This window comes from Convolutriloba macropyga, chromosome 13, assembly GCF_964194025.1.
Source record: "Convolutriloba macropyga chromosome 13, txConMacr16.3, whole genome shotgun sequence".
NCBI lineage: Eukaryota > Metazoa > Xenacoelomorpha > Acoela > Convolutidae > Convolutriloba > Convolutriloba macropyga.
This window is the reverse complement of record NC_134480.1, coordinates 2,084,726-2,102,816: the sequence shown is the minus strand read 5'-3', so window position 1 is coordinate 2,102,816 and position 18,091 is coordinate 2,084,726. Positions and strand designations below refer to the sequence as shown.

Genomic DNA, 18,091 nt, shown 5'->3' with positions numbered 1-18,091 from the left:
TCGGAATTTAGACAAATTGTGAATAATTAATATGGAAAACCAACAAACTAAAAAATATATGAAAGAAATTATCATCGATTAGAAGATATTTTTTGATTGAAAAATATTGAATACAATATTCATTAGATGAAGACAAATTAGAGTAGCCAAAAAAATTCTTCGCTGGCTATACAATTTGAACAACTGGTAACCAGCTCGAAATAGTTTTCATTTTTAGTTAGAAAGCATTTAGGAATCGGACACAGCTAAAAAGAACATTGCTTGGCAAATTCTGTTCTTTCCTAGGAGCGGTTCTGTCGATCCCGATACTTGATACAGGTGAGACACAGACAAGAAATAGATTATTTCATAATCAGCCATTTAAAATATCATACTAATAATAGTAACATCATAGAAGAAAAACTTTTTATGGCGTTCCTAGGCTGTATATAGTTATTTTTATGGTAATTTTATTCGTCACAAGTAACTATTAATATATGATAATTAAGGACCAAATCTGTTCGCTGTCTTTTGTACTAAAATTCAGTTTTTATCTATTCATTGAACGATGTTTGTAATATCGGCTGTGTTTCATGGATCGCTTCAAAGTTTAATTCGAAAGATCGTTTTTCCTTTGCTATTCCAAAAATTTCAGAATTGAAGTTGCTTTTACTGTTAGTTTCTCTGTTTTCAATTTTTAAAAATTTTTGCCCTAGGTTTTGTTAATTGTTAGCGGGATTTATGCAGGCCCAGCTACAGCAAAAACGGACTAGTACTGGATTCGAACCAGTATCTCTTTACTTGCAAGCCTAGTGTGCTACCCATTTACACCAACTGGTCTTAAGCTCTCGAACTTGGGCGTCTCTTATAACCCATTCTCATATTTTTTTCTTGTTCCTACAGGCGTCTTTTCTCTAGCCACGCATACCTTAAATAAGTAGAGCTTCTTGATAAAGCTATTTCAAGCTTCTATTACGCACAATTTACAAAAAGTTGTTCTCTCAACATTTTTCGAGACCAAAATTCAACTTTTTTAGAATCAGCAAAGATCGTTTAATTGTTATGGTAATAATCTATCAACTTGAATTTATTAGAACCGAATTCAATTTGAGAAAACGTAATTAACAATTAAACTAACGATCGCTATTTGTATCATCAATAACAATCAGCTTCGTGCTGTCTTTGGCAATTGTCGCCCCGTCGGGTGAAGTCAACCTCAATCGGAATGCCTCCCCACCCTCCAGCATCGGATTGCCCAGATCATCATCGTCCAAAATCACTATTTCGAACCGACGCAGGATCTCTTCTGGCCCAAAATCAACTTTTATTCCGTTTTCTTTGTCGAACTCGAAGTCTTCACCGACTAAAAAATTGAAAAAAAAAATATTTTCGGATCGTAATGATTTTCGTTCTTGTTTGTGAAATTGGTTTTACTTCTTCTCACGCCGATTCATTAAAACCTGCATATTTTAACCCCTCTATCATTGCAACCCTCTATCATTTCAGCCCGCCAATTAGGAGTGGATAGTTAAGACATGTTTTGTCATACTTAAGTGAATAATTTAATCCCAAGTTCGGTTGTGATAGTTTCATATCAAGTCCCACGGGTGGATTGATGAGGGTTAAATGCTAGAGGGGTGAATAAATCGGGGTGAAATGATAGGGGTTTAAATAAATAGGGGTGAAAAACCGTACACTATTTGAAATACCGTGAAAAATTTGTACCGTTTTTCACAAAATATCAACATAATAAAAACGTAAGATCTTTGCATAAGAAATGAGGCTTAACTTCAAGCTTATCAAGACATATAATGACTTAACAACTTAGATAAACCAGTTCTTGCTGAAGTGTCCCAATTTTTTAAAGGAAATGAAGATCAGGCATGTATTTTACAAGGTGTATTGAGTTTTTTTCAGTGGGTGAAGCTGACCTTTTGCGGGGTTGTATTTCTTCCCCTTTGGGTCGGACTGGTAGTCATCTAACATGACTTTAACAGATGCAAATTTGCCGACATCTGTTCCTTTTCTGTACAAATCAATTCCGACTCTGTGTTCGTTTTCGTTCACTTTCTGTTCACCAGACACTGCAAAGCCGATCACGGGACCTTGAAACAAATGTTTACTAAATTTTGTCTCATAATTAATTTTAAAAGTGCCCACCGGTACCTAAAACTGACCAATTAATGAAATATGACTAAAAAATTGGGTTAGATTTCAAGATTTCATTTCCAGCGTCTACCGGAACGAAATGTTTGCCCGGAACATTTGTTTCAAGTTTCAAGTCTTGATAAGTACTTCTACAGTGGAATATAGGTCTTGAATTGACAGATCAGTACTGATCGCGTTTTATCTCAAGTCCCAAGACTTGTGAAAACATGTCAAGTCTTCCTCAAGACTTGACAAGATTTGATTATTGCGCAGTTAGGCAAAGAAGAGTTTTGAGAAAAAGTTATTACATTATTGCATTACATATTAGATTATTACGTTATAACATATTGTTAAATTACATTGGTACGTAATTATTGCGTTATTATTGAATTTCAAAATTATCAAAGATTGGTAAAAAATTTTTACGAGAAAAACGTTAATCTGACAAAGCTATTTCTGAATTGAGCATATACCAACTTCAAAAGTCCCATATATTCACCTGGAAACCATTTTTATTTTAACGGGCCAAAAAATGGCCGTGACTGGTATCTTTGGGCGATATCAGAATTGTTTTTCATTCTTTATCGATTGAACTTTGTGGAAGTGTTTGCGTTGTCTTATCCGTTTTTAACTACAATCTAGAGCGTTCAGATTCTTTGGACAACAAACAAACAATTTCTTTCCATTTGATCGCTTTCACCCCAAAATATAGTAACTCAAATTTGTTTTTGTCGACAAAACTTTTTTCCTTTTGAAAACGGGCAAAAATCCGCTAATTGCGATGGCTCAAACATGTTAGTATTTTGGTAACGTTTAGATGCAGGCTGTCAACCAGATCTTGATTTTAATCTAAATTGGTCGTTTCATCTCCAAGAACATTGGTCTATTCGCGAGCTATTTTAAAAAAAAATCGAATTTTCACGTTTTTGTCAATTTCACATTTCAAACGTGATCAAGGATCAAACTTATTTTTGTATACTTTTTCTATGCATCATATGGATTGATGATGATACCAGACAGGCAAATGTTCACAAAACTTTCAGACAGCAAAGTTTCTTCAAGATTCTTTATAAAGTCATCCCAAGCACAGTCAACCCATTGTCTGGACTAGGCCTTGAGTGTCACTATTCTGTATCAAACTATTATATGTATATAACAAAATTAAAATTCAGGTAGAATTTTCAAAAAAATATCAAGTAATAGTTTTAGATTTTCTGGTATAAAATATCTGGTAATAGTTTTAAAAAGTAGTCTTGGATTTTCATGATAACGCTGAACTTCAAAAAATCCAAAAACCAAAAATACTTCATTGACAATTGGCAAAATTCTTTAGAACATCTGAGAAATTTAGACCACAATTGCATCTACCGGTCGAAACGAAAAAATAATCTGCACAATGTTAGGGTGTCTATGTAAGTGCAACTACTGTGAATATGGACCAGTACTGGATTCGAACCAGCATCCCTTACTTGCAAGCCTAGTGCACTACCCATTTTCACCAACAGGTCTTAAGCTCTCGAACTTGGGTATCTCTTATAACCCGTTCTCATGTTCTTTCTTTTTCCTCAAGGCTTCATTTTTCTAGCCAAGTATACGTTGAACAAGTAGAACTTCTCGTCAAGCTTATCTTATGCACACTTTCCATTACAATAACCACGGAAACAAAAATAAATTTTTAGCTTTTGAGCAACATGCATTTAACAAAAATGATTGTTAGATTTATTTATGAAACTCTTATAGAGACTTTCTAGGATTTTTTAAATAAGTTTGCTAGTTTTCACGTAAGTGGTAAACAATGTAAGTTTGCTGGTGTTTAAGAAAAAAAGAAATGGAAGATTTCATCAAAATAAATTTATTTGTCATTATTTTAAATTTTTGCATCTATAGGAGAATTTGTTAGAAGAAAATTAGAAGAAAGAATACCAATAAAATTTTGAATACCATTTCTTCTGTGTTTAGCCTGATTGTCGGCCATTTTTTTGACAGCTCATACTGAACTTCGTGACATTTGTAAAGGACCATCGAACGAAATTTGTTCATTGCAAAACGTTGTGAAAAAGGAAGTTGATTTTAATCAACCATTACTACCTGCTAAGCACATATAAAACCCGAAACACAAAACAGAACATATCTATTCTCTGTCCCAAATATATTCTGTGGAAAAACTGCCTCTAATTAAATGCTGAAATTAAAATCAAACACCGCAAACAAACTTAAAAGACAAGAGAAAGGGGAGGGTGTGTGTTTGTGTGTGTGTGTGTGTGTGTGTGTGTGTGTTGGGGGGGGGGGGGGTATTTGAGTTTAAACGGGCGCCTCAGTTGATGAAATGTGTCTGTCATATGTCAATGTGATCTATCTCTCCCTTCGAGGTGAAACTGTGTGCCAAAACACCCCACGTAGTTCTCTCACTGTTATTACTACAAAACGCCTTAATTATTAAAACAACAACAAATAAACAAGTGAAAAGCTCAGTTAGACGATAACTTTACCTGGCAGAAATTTTACAAATCTCAACATTTTGCTTGCAATGCTGGTATTGCATTGTCGAAAAAAACTTCAGCCGGCCAATTTCAGACCCGTATTCAGACCCGTATTCAGACCCGAAAAAACTTCAGCCGGCTCATTATCAGACCCGTATTCATTTCAGAAACAGTTATTTTGAGACTCTTTTGAGCATTTGTTTATTTTGGGCAATTAATTTTTTAGCTTCATTCATTATTCAGACAAAATTGTATAACTGGTTAACTGGTCAATATAAATGAGATATCGAACTTTGCTTTGTTTGAAATTATGAGCGTAAATTACAAACAACTCTTTAAATTCAGGAGCTGCTTTGGTTGATTCAAAAATAAACATTGAAATCTAGTTAGAAACGCAGATTTGAGCTATGGTTTAAAAAATAACAAATGGATAAGCTATTAAAAAATTTCCAAGAACGATCTTGACAGTATTGGCAAAACATGAAATAAATATCATATCAAAATAGTTCTAGACCAAAAATTTTGGATAATCTTGATTAGGCTTTAGCAAGGCCTGATCAGGAACTAAATATCTCAATAAAAATTGATACAGCTTCAGGCATGAGAAAAAATATTTTCAAAACTACCTACTTAAAATCGGAAATCAGTAAAAAAAATGGGCCCAAATGAAACAAAAAGATTTAGATCAACTTTTTTCTGGAGCCCTATAAACAGCTGATTACAACTCGGCGCAACAAAGCTAATATACATGTACCCAAATACAATTAAAACGGGAATTGCATGTCAGTGATTTCACTTTAAAGTGCCGAAAGATTAGAAAAAAAATTCATGAGATGACAGCCCAGTTGAATTCGAATGGCTATCTTGTAAAATTTTTCAAGAATCTTGCTTGATAACTTTTGTTTCTGTCAGATTCTTGAAGGAAATATGTTTTTTTGCCAGAACCTTAAGACAATTATTTTTTTTCTGCCAGAATCTTACAGGAGAACCATTTTTCTGTCTAAATCATACAAGATATGAATTATCTCTGGTAGCTTGTCGTTTTTGCCGCAGTATTAATAAATAGTCAAGAAGCGACTGAAGATGTGAAGATCAGAAGTTTTGTGGAAATTTTACATTGATAACTGCTTTTAAATCGAGAGCTGCTTTCAGCAGAAAGGAATGAAAATATGAAGTAGTAAAAAATTATTTCTATTTCAAGTGAGACAAAAGATTTAAAACTTTATTGAAAAATGATATAGAGAACTGCAATTAATTTGATCAGCAAATAATGTTCGTGAAAATGAACGAAATCCGCCAATAAAATTGCAGCTCTACAAGAACGAAATCTTTTGTCTTCGCAAGAATCTTGCAAGATAACCGTTTTTCTGTCAGATCTTACATGCTAACAATTTTTGGAGATTTCATGAAAGACTGAGATTTCAGAATCTTGCAAGATAACAAAACACTAGCGTCTGGAGAGGTCAAAGAAATCCAAAACGTCAAAGAAGTCCTTCAAATATGCCAGTTTCCCTCTAATATAATTCTTGTTAACCCTTTTTCGACCCTCCTAGAGTGTAAAAACAGAGGGTCCTAGGGGTCATGCTTCCTGAAATGTAAACACTTACGTAAGCATCTGTTGAGGATAGCCTGCCTCTCAGCGACCTTCAACAAAAACTTGATCAAGTGAATAAAGAAAAATTACGGGATATTTTATGTTACAGTTTATTTCTTTTGAAGTTTTTTGCAAACTTTCAATTGTTAATTTCAGGGGACCATAGTTTCAGAACATTTTCTGAAAACAAATAATAGGTTTAATAGGAAACAAATTGAAATCTTCATTTATGTATATGCATGTATGCATTTTGTTTTATGTTACTTCAATCCTTTATGGAAATAGCGGGGTAAAAACCCAATATGTAATTAGTCAAATTCTTAACCCTAATTTAGCAAAAGAAACAAGAAATCTTGATATAGCATTTAGTGTCTTAATTTAAAAGCATTTACCTGGCGAAAAATTAAAATAGCGATGAAAATTTGCATACAATTTTAAAACATTAAACATAAAAACTTATATCTTGTCGTTGCGGTCTGTTGAAATGCAAAAAATACATGAAACCCTTAAAGTGCATGTCGCAAATTAAAACTCAAGAAGAAGAGAAATTTTGGTCCAGCCGTGTATACGTGTATACGTCTAGGGAAGCTATGCTTCTAAGCCGACGTACTCAATAGAAGAAAAAATTAATTCGCCGTTAAAAAAATACCGAGACATTCATTGAAAAAATTGAAACCAAACAAAATTAGTAAATATTTTATTATTCGAATAAAACGATACAACGGAGTCGAAAAATAGTTTTTCTTGTAAGAGCTTACAAGATTCTCACAAGGTCTTAATCGATTATTTTTTTGTTACACAATTCTTGGGAAAAATTCACAATTTCAGATAGAATAAAGCGCTCAATGATAGTCGAAAGTGATGTCTTCTTTCAGAAAGAAATGCTCAAATTTAATGAGTAAACTGAACTAGATTTCAGTTTCTATTAATATTTAAATAATTATCATATTTTTAATCCAAAATTTTTCAAATGTAGTTAAATTGGCTATCCTTTTAGTCGATCTTCAACTATTCATTTGCAAAATGCGCTGAAATTTGCAGAAACATCAGAGCACATAAAGGCGCTGAATTTTTTTTAAAGAAAACTATTGAAATGCTGAAATTTTGAATGGGCTGGAAATTTGTCAGCGCATTCTGCGCATTTCTTTTGCGCGCATTCTAAATTTTTACAAGATAATGCTTGAACTTGGTTTTATTAAACATTAAGAAAAAACTTCTAAATTATAAGGAAAATCAAATAAGTTATAGTTTTATTGATGATAATCAGCAAAAAAAGGTTCTACTAAAAATGTTTCAAAATTTTTGACTGTTGGCTAATTTTGTGCATTTTTTTGGGCAAATCGGCTAATTTTAGATGTCGGCTAGGAGACAAGTCATGAGATCTTGACAACATAGCCCAAATATGTTTCAAATTAACAGATTATACCCTAGGGCTTTCACAGTTGACACTAGTCTATCAAACTAACCCAAGCGCGGGATCTACATATGATTAAAAGTGGGGTGCATGAAATACGTACTAGATTAAAACAGAGTAATGTTGTTAATGCTCATGAAATATTACATAGCAGATATATTGCGTGGGTCTATTATTTCAGGGGTTTAGGCAAGATAACCATATTGGTAATTTTAGATTGTATTTTGAAGTAAAATTATCTAGGGAAAGTAAGTTTAATTGTGTAAAATAGAAACCTTCCATTTGAATTTATTTCTGGCATTGGATTTAAAAAAATGATTATGTTTCACTCAACATCCTTGAATTAAATTATTGTAAAGTATTTAAGCAGATTAAAGTAATATTTAAGCTAGCAAACTATTATAAATTCAACTTAACTTCCAAAAGAAGAAGAATGCATAAAATAAGAGGCGCTGAAAATATCACAAAATTTAAGAAAATCATTATAATATAATTGATTTCCTTATCTTCATTGAATATTTTGGTATAAAAGACAAGATGTTTGCTTTACCAGAAAACAAATAAATTAAGATATTTCCTTAGTTCGTATACAAAGAGTGAATTCAGAAGCAGAAACTTTGAAAACTGCCCTCTTTTCAAAGATACCGCTAAAAAATTTGGTACCCCATTTGTTCCTAACAATGTGAAGAAGTACCAAAAAACTAGTTGAGAAACAGTCATAGAAATCATTCAACTTTTTCATATAGCCAATTTTTAAATCCAAATTTCAAGAAAGACATCACCGAAAAATAAAGTTTTCGGTCAATTATAACCTGCGATAAAAAACTAACAATATTGGCTCCAAAAAGCAGGTTGGTTGTCGTTACCGTTCTGTAAATTTTTCACTCCCCGGACTTGAGTCTCGGAGCATTTCAGCGCTGAATCAGGACATTGCAAGAGTAAAAGCTTCATTCAGTTCTGAAACATTTTATCTTCAAAATATATAAAGTTTCGTTATGTTCAGTTTTTCTATTATGATTATACTGAGGTCATAGAGTTCGTCCAGGCTAAACATTTCCTGCATAGTCTAAAAAACACTCAAACCCCCTATATTCAGTCTGAACAGAATAAGTTTTTTGTTTATTTTGTTATAATTGTTAATTACTATGGCAGTACACAAACTATTTATATATAAGCTAGTTCGTAAACAATTATCACAGAGTTGCGGTACAACTTAGTTTTAAGCAAATTAAATGCTACAAGTATCCACGTGAAAGTACGAATCGCATATAAACAAACTTCGTTGGCGGGAGTCCAGCTGAACATATTAATTTTCATGCCGTACATTGTACTCAAAAATTAAGACAGATCAGTGTAAATTGTGACACGATCAGAGTCCTGGCCATCCTAAAAAACAGAGTGACTCTAGACTGATTCAGCCCTGATTTGCTCAGCCACTAACCTTCGAGTCACTTCCTAATTCAACACATGAAAATTTTGTTCGTTAGAAAAACCAACAGATTTAACTTACATTTAAGCTTTCATAAATAGTTGACATCAAATCAGTACAAAACCATGTTCCCTGAAAGCTAAAATAAGTTTGGTAGATGCTGAGTGGTAATTATTATGGGGAAAATATTTTTTGGTAGACACAACTGGCTAACGTCGGAAGAATTGCTCTCGAACGACTATTAGCTCGAATCTATTGTAGCCTGCTTCGGTCGGGAGAGGGACTAAAATCGCCAAGGGAGCTTCAAATGGCTTCATTAGCGGTTATTATATACCATTATAACCACTATTCAAATTTAAAGTGAAAAAATGACACCAGTTTTGGCGCATATTTCATTTGACTTTTTGTAGTGAACTGCCGCCACTTGAGCTCAGCTGCTTAACATTGCGAATAAGAGAGAGAGAGAGCGAGAGAGAGAGAGAGAGAGAGAGAGCGAGAGAGAGAGAGAGAGAGAGAGAGAGAGAGAGAGAGAGAGACTTAGATCACGCAAAACAGAGAGAGAGAGAGAGAGAGAGAGAGAGAGAGAGACTTAGATCACGCAAAACAAAAAGTCACGGTGCAAAAATCATTCAAATAATCAAATCGGTCAAGCGGAAATTTTTCATAAAAAAGAACAACAGGTTTACAATAACTGCTTCAAACTTCGTTTGAGAGCAAGTAATAATTTTCGGACAACCAATTTGTTATGTCTGAAGAAGACGAAGATCAAGACAAAAAACAGGGTGTGGTACAAACAAGATACCCACTGTTTCACAATTGCAAAGTATGCCAATTGATGACATAACATGCGTCAATTTGTCCAGATAAACGTCAGATACTTGTGTCTTAGAAGCGCAGAAATTTTGAGTAGTTTTTCTTCAGGAAAATTGTCAAATTGATGTAAGAAAACGAACAAAACATTAAACTTCATTATTAATTTTTAAATGAGAAAAAAACTGTAAACTGAACTATCCAAAACATTTGCTTAAGATATTGCACAATTTTTGGCTGCTTTTTTGGCTTTGTTCGTTCTTGTTGGTTCGGGTTACCAGAATATACTATACAAAATATATATACACATTCTATTTTATTATAAAATTTTATTGTATTCAACGATTATTGAGTTCTTATGGCCTGCGATGTAACATTTTTTTCAAAAATAAAACTTTCGGACAATTATTTAACCAAAATTAGGGTGTACTTTCTTATTGCCCCCCCTTCATAAGAGATTTCCTTGGGGGATGGCTATAATGGAAGACAAATGTTACTGTCCAGTTCGATTACATTTTATTTCTTTGCATGAAAATCTCAATAATCTGAATGCTTTACTTGTTAAGAGATTTTCAAAAATATCACATGATAGAATAACCTACAGAGGCGGCGAACCATTTGTGAAAATGAAAAAAAAAGATCTACAAAGGGAGGGGGCGGTGCAGACTACCGCCTCGGTTGAGTACCTCTTTGTCCCTCTATTTGTACCCCAAGGCAAGTAGAAATTACAAGCAAGGTAAACAATTTCACGCTTTCGTTCTTAACAACCATACCAGCCTGTTAAATGGCGCTGTTCGATGGTGTAACTGTTGCCGATAGACCTGATAACCGATAGTAGAAATAGCAATTTAGGGTGCGTTTTTTTTCAAGCTGAAAACTCAAAATACCATAAATTATACAAAATGCGACCAAAGATACAGATTGCAGAGATAAAGTTCTAGTTTTAAGAATAAAAACAAAAAAAAGTAGGAAAAGTGAAATGTTTTCAAAATATTCTTTTTTTTTCAATTTCGGCCTGCAACTTATCGGAGATACAAATTCATTTATCAATTCGCTTGTTTTGAAAAACACCAAGTCAAATTTAAAATTTATAATAAGCCACTCGCTTCAATTGTTTAACGAAAACGGCGGGGGTTGAAAATTTGTATATTTTTCTTCCCTGCAAAATTTAACCCCCGAAGAAAAAGGGAAAGTCAAGAGCCCTCTTTCAAAATAGCAACGCTTGTTCAAGTATTTGCCTCTTGCATTGTATAGCGTTATATGTTTCCAGCTATCACGTATTTTATATTTTCATAGAAGTCTTTCAGTACAAATTTTTGCAGCATAAAATCAAATATATGATAGAAACATGATATATACCCGAAGCAAACATAGATTTATTTTGCTTTGCAGTTATACGAGAGATAACCCGGCGTCTATTTTTGGGTTTATCTTTTTAATATATTCTAAACTTTTACGTTTTTAAGGCTGAAAACTGCGACTGATCCGCTCTACCCTCTTTTTGTTTTTTGAGTTCAGGGGAGATTTTTTGTTTTCTTTTCACCGGGACGAGATAACTCGAGCAGCGATAAGAAATGATAAAAAGTGTTATCAAGATTTGTCAAGATTTTTTCAAGAGCTGTCAAGAAATTTTCTTGGTTTATTTTGATAAGATGTTAAATAATCAAGATTTACCATAAAATGTCGGTATTTCAAGTTCTTGGCAAGTCGTTTCAAGTTTCGCAAGAGATATCAAGATTTATGCATGTGTTATCAAGAAGTATCAAGATTTGCTTCACTGGGAAACGTGAACTTTTTTAAGGCAAAATAAAAATATTAATTTAAGGTATGCTTGGTTGGGGAAATCATGGTTGAAATCATTTCTAAGTTCAGTCGATTCTCAAAAAGTTTTCTTGCAATCAGCCTTGTGCCCACAAATCACCATGGCGCCCACGCAATTGAGTATTTGCCTTTTATTTGTTCCAAGAAACCTTCACAATTGGGTCTTCAAAATTTCGTCATCATCAACCCACACAATCGGGTTGAACGGAAAAAAGGAGCATTGTCCCCACTCATTGGGTGACAAACAAATTCGGCAAACTGGACAACTAAAATTGGGTGAGCCAAGACTGTAAATGAACCATTGTGGAACCGCAGGACTTACAGTCTTTAGGATCGTGCATGATTCTGATGAGGCAATCTTGGTGCATGGGGTCAATGTCCGCCTCCTCGTCAAAATCATTCGGCGATGACAAGGTCACGTGGAATTCCTCGGGCGAATTGGGCTCGTATTCGTTGTCGTCTATGATTCTGACGGAACAATTAGCCCGCTTCTGCTCACTTTTGAAGACCACATATTTTTCTTGAGCTGGGTTCGGAAGTTTGATGAAGTCCCCGATGACGTTGTTTGTTAGAGATTGTTCAATTGCAGACACTGTTTCAGAAAAAAATAATCAAGATTATCAAAGACAAAATTGAGCAAACTATAGCCTGGTGACCTTAGTTAGAATCTTTTAAATCTTATGTGCGTAGAACAAACTCGACTATTATGTTTTAATATCTCTCATTGACGATGGTTGTTATCACAGTGAATTTTTTTGGCGATTATGCGAATGATGGTTTTCTCGCAAGACTGTTTCTTAGAAGAGAACCGACGGAGTTGGGCTAGTACCAAACCTTCATTGAATTTACCCCGATTGGAGAAACCCTCTAATCACATCTTCTACCCCCCTAAGACAAATTACCCCCCACCCCCCCCCCCTCCCACAACTCTCTTCCTGTATCGCTTTGGAGAGAGGGAGAGAGAGAGAGAGAGTTTTATTGGGGGTATTTTTAGGCTTGGGATGCGCAACTAAAGAAGTTTTCTTCGAGAATTGCAGGCGAAGGCCCAAATAATGGGATAGGCCCAAAATGGGTCGATAATGGGAAAGGCCTTAATAGTTAAGACATTTGCCTAGTTATGACTATTGAAACTGACCTCCGGCAGTGTAGCAGTAGACAGTAGTTGGTCTGGATAAGTCCCCTGTCCTCTCCAACTGGATATAGACCATTCCAGCTCCCTCTTCCACGTCCAACTGTCTCTCCACTACACGCACAACTGCCTCTGTGGAAAAAAAAACAAAACAAATAAACAAAACAATATTATGCGCGACGCCAAATGGTGAACGCTTGCCGAGTCTTGACATGATCGTGAGAAAACAAGCACATTAGTCATTTTCCCATGAATTGATGATGTTTGAAACCAAACATACCGACGGTTTCTTACGTTTAAAACCGATCATATCAGCGATTTCTTAGTTTCAGAACCAAACATACCGACGAAGTCGAAAAAAAAGAAGAGACGTTTGTCATTTTTGTCTAGCTAAAATTGAATTCTCGACTATTTTAATTATTGTTTATACCACATGCGAGGAAAGCGAGCTCGTGAAAAATTGCACTCAAAAATGAATGAAGATGAACGCCTATGTTTACACATGTATTCTTAATTACTCTTGTGAATTATACTTATATTAACTTAGATCAACGATTTCATCATAAAAAATTGTGAAAAGATATCACACGTGTAAAATGTAAAATCTGATTTCGGATGTTTGAACGAAAAAGCGATCAAGTATTTATATATGAAAAACTTACGAATAATTACAAATGTAAATCATAAATTCGTTAGGGTTATTCACCCCCCCCCCCGCAGAGCACTTATTAAAGCGTGAACAACAAGGTCGTCAAGCCGACAGTAACATTCTTACGTTTAAAAACGACGATTTCTGGACCAGAGAAGAATTCCAATTAGCAGACTTGATTCTAAATGAATTCATTTAAATTTTATATTTGAATTTTCACTTATATTTTACAGCTGATTATTAATTAGGCAGGAAAGCATGCCAGGAAAACGTCAAGACATTTTGAAGAATTTTAATGTATATAAAACTATTCAATCATAGATATCATGTCACTCTAGTGAAAGCAAATTTTTAAAAAAATTTTCATTGGCACTTTAAAACAGGCAACAACTCTTGAGCGACAAAAAAGTCTTTTTCAATACCGTGTAAGTCTTAAAATTTCATAGCGTACAGGGCGATTCAACAGTATACTGTTGAGTAAAAAAATAGTCTTACGAGCTTTAGTTTCAAAAAAAGCTTTTATACATATTATTAAACAGTAGATCTCAACGTATTTCAAATCATAATAATCAGCACCGAATAATCAGCACTGTAACGAATAATTGAAATTCTCCGAAACAATTCTTATTCACAATAAAAACAAATTCCCACAGAAGAAAAAACAGACTGGAACGACAGAGATCAAGCAAGTTTCATTCGAAATTTAAAGATATTTAGCGAAAAGACAACTTTAAAACGAACAAATACCTGACAAAATTTTCAAGGTTTAAAGAAGGCGTCAATTGTTTTATAAGATAATTTAGGAAAATATATCTTCCATTGAACTTTTGCAACAAAAAATATTTGCGAAAGAATTTTCCTCTTTGTTTCTGGGCTGTCTGAACAATTGAACATTCAAATCATGGCATTATTTAGTACTATTCGAAAACAAAACAAAATCTGGACGTTTTACAAAATCTTAAAAATTTACAGTATCATAGGAGAAAGGCTGAGATGAAATCCCATTAATAAAAGAGACTCTTCTAAAAAGTGCTAATTCAAAAAATAGACAAACTTTGCTCAATCAAGTTATATTGCTTGTTTTAACAAAGTTTGTTTCTTTGCTTGTTTGACAACGTTGGCAACCAAATTATGTTTAATGATCATTACTAAACAGGTTAAGGACATTCAAAGAAAATTTAGAATTAAAAAGTAGTAATCAGATTCTGAAGGAATCATTCAATGTTAAGACTGGTAATTCTTTCCTTTGAGCTGTTGCCAATTTCTAATTAATGTTTGCTTAATTTTTTTTTCAAAATTTGAAATTTGTCTCACAATTGTTGAGCAGATGACCTCTTTGCATCCTCGGAGAGTTACTTCGAAACCTCATATCATGGTTCGTTATCGAATTTGATCCCGGTTGTTAACCCTTTTATGGGCACCGGCACTATAATAGCAGGGTTTAGGAACACAATTTTGGAAAATTTAGATAGGGAATTCGCAATTCCTGGCGGCTGCCAAAATATCAACCTGAATTTCAACAGATTTTCTGTTAAACGCACGCTAACAAGCGCATTGTGTTAACATATTGAATTCATATTGTCAGGTGTCTTGTGATCAAAGCCAGTTTGTCCGTTTTTTGTTAGACTAAATCTGCCTTTCAGTTTTTATCAGTTAGATTAAAGTAGAACAGTTTATTTAATCAGAGGAGTGGAGTTGCAAAAACGTTCTGTTTTAGACACACTCTTGAATGCCAGTAATTTTTCTTTTGTAATAATTAAAAGAACATTTTTTTTTCACGTGGGAAAAGGAAACAGCGGCCATCTTACTGTAGAAACAGGGATTAACCCCACCCCTTAAATTGGGCTTAACCTCTACCTACTAATGAAATATGATGAAACATTGCCCCTTTCCAGGGCTTCGAAAGTTTCGCCTACAAAAGGCATATCAACCTTATCAAAGTGCCCGCTTAAAATTTATTAACTAAGAACAGCAAAAAGGAGGAATGAACAGGAAAATAAGTAAAGAGGCGTCAATATTTCGCCCCACTGAATAAGAAAACTGGGAAAAGGGGGGAAATCCAATCTTTATCATTTGCCACTAGAACTTACAGAGTGTTTGGTGTTAAACTTTGATGAATTACCAGGGGACATTGATCAAACAAGGCAGTATTATTGATGCCATTCTATTTTGCAACCTCTTAGATATTTTGAGAACAGTTGAGCGAAATTCATAAAATTGAATATATTTTCTTTTCTCATTTAGAAATTAAAATTTAAAGGGCGAAATTTTAACAGTTGAAAAAATAATTTTGGCGTTTAAGTAATCATAATTTTTTTCTAATTCGTCTTTAAAAAAATTCAATGTGTATTTCATATTTGATTCATCTTGAAGTCTAATTATTGATATCAAAATAAAAAGTTTCGCAATTTGTCGGGCCAGTTTCCGCCCGTTTTTGCAGTAATCTGAATAAAATTTAAATAATTTTTTGATCAAAGCAATCATGTATGTCGCTATAGAGTTCTGAATATAGTGGAAAAACGATGAAAATATCAAAAGCAATGAATTTTAAAAAGTCCTGTTCCTATATTTTTGTAAATATGGCTCTTGAAAAAAAAACATTTTCGTTCTAACGATCAAACAAACAAAGAGCTTTTAGAAGCTATTGTGAAACATTTTTCAGTTTGTTTTTAGTAAACATTCTGAGAGAAAAAAGTGAGAATTGTTCTTTTTGAAGATTCTCACAAAATAATTTGAATAATTCACTTTATTTATAAAATAAAGCTTTGTTTAAGTAACTTCTGGCCCTCGAAGAAAAAATTGAGATCAGCGACCAAACCCCTTAGTAAGCATATAAATTTCGCGCCCGAACAAGGTTGTTTACTGTATACAACTTAGTCCCATAGTATTAACATAACAACGTACTATATAACAAAAAATGGTTTACAAGGAAAGTCGAAACAAAATAAGTCTTCTGAAATTGGTTACGATATAACTGGATACTAACTGTCTTCCTCGTCCAGAATGGTAATAGTCGCTGTCTCCCCTGGCTCGTCATTAGAAGACGATCCAACGTCGATGCTCTTCTTTTCCAGAATAGCCAGCACTGGATCCACCAGAGATATCTGGAACGTCTCCGGACCCTCGTATTTGTCATCGTCCATAATGTTCAAAGTCCACACCTAGAATATGTTAGGGAATATGTTATAAGCAGGCGCAACAAGTGCGAAAATGGACCAGTACTGGATTCGAACCAGCATCTCTTACTTGCGAGCCCAGTTTGCAAATCATGACACCAACTGGTCTAAAGCTCTTGAAGCTGGGCAAATCTTTTATAACCCATTTTCTGGTACTTTCTTATTCCACAAGGCTTTATCTTTATTACCCGGTACAGGTTGAAAAAGTAGAGCTTTTTGACAAGCTATTTAAAACTGATCGTGCGAACAATTTTCAGTAGGTTGTTCTCTCTCAACTTTCGAACAAAACACATTGCGTAGATTTTTTTGATAATGAAAAGATTAACTTGGCGAGTGACTTGATTATCATAACTAGGGCAATCAAGTCAACAGTTCATCATTTTAGTGAATCATATATCAGCAGTCTATTCATTTTTTCAACCCATACAGTAGAATTAGTTGCCCGTACAATTGCATACCCCAGATCGAAGTGCCCAAAATAATTGCGTGCGAAAGCTGTGGTCACATAACTTCAACGACATATTCTGGAACCGAAGGTTAACGGCCTGTAGAGTCTGATAAGAGGTATTTAGGGCCACGATAGGCAACATTTTTGTTTAATACCCCCGATATGCGTCCTTTTTGACGACCCTAACCAACCCTAAAGCAATTTTTTAACAAGCCATAATCCAGTGCTCAAGAGTACGTCTGCGATATTAAAGAGTCGACATCTCAGTTTGAACGGGCAAAAGTCTGGTCAACGTTCTGGTCAAAATTTGATCAAAGGTCACTTCCATCTGGGTCTTCAAATTGGGTTTTATCCTAAAGTATATATGAAATGGACAGGTCATTTAGTCGAAAAGATACCTTTTCTCTTTCGCCATCTAGGAATTTTATTTGTCTGTGATTTTTGTTCTGGGTGGTGTCAGGTTCTTCTGGGTTCGGGGCCAAAACAAGGTCAGCGTCATCCGAGGCCACTCTTGGCAGTCCATCCGCGTTCCTTTCCAGTTTCATTCCTGGAAAAGCCAAAAATGATAAATATGGGGAAAGTTGGCACAAATTTTGGTCACGGTACTTTTTTTTTACCTTCCTGTCCTTTAAGCAAAAAAGAGAACTCAAAGTCAAGCAAAATTTTAAAGTTTTTTCGCAGAGGTTACTCTTTTTGCAAGATCTGTGCAGAAAAAAGACAATTTTGCATGATCTTGCTAGAAAAAGTGTCAGTCTTGCAATATCAGCTTTTGTTTTCGACTTAGAAATCTATACAAATTTCCATCTAATTTTTAGATGTAAATAAAAGCAACAAGAAATATTAATTTTTTAAAAGATTGTTCACATTGAGGGAAAATTACTCGAATTTTAACAGTGACCAAAATTTGTGACCTGAAAAAATGATTAATTGCTGAAATCTGCTGTCGTGTTTCTGTATCATGCACTACAAGTATAGCTTAAATCTGAAAATTGACTGAAAAAATAAACACAGAAC

General features: G+C 34.2%; 1 protein-coding gene across 1 annotated transcript in view; it reads right to left on the bottom strand.

Moving 5' to 3' along the window:
- Window positions 1-18,091, bottom strand: part of LOC142352082 (extracellular matrix protein 3-like) — a 100,896-nt gene that overhangs the window by 14,621 nt on the left and 68,184 nt on the right. Inside the window, exons 13-18 of the mRNA XM_075404445.1 lie at window positions 17,476-17,624; window positions 16,440-16,614; window positions 12,811-12,936; window positions 11,998-12,267; window positions 1,911-2,084; window positions 1,118-1,342 (exon numbers count right to left, since the gene is read on the bottom strand). Of these exons, the coding sequence (XP_075260560.1) occupies window positions 1,118-1,342; window positions 1,911-2,084; window positions 11,998-12,267; window positions 12,811-12,936; window positions 16,440-16,614; window positions 17,476-17,624 (1,119 nt within the window). The remainder of the gene's footprint in view (window positions 1-1,117; window positions 1,343-1,910; window positions 2,085-11,997; window positions 12,268-12,810; window positions 12,937-16,439; window positions 16,615-17,475; window positions 17,625-18,091) is intronic.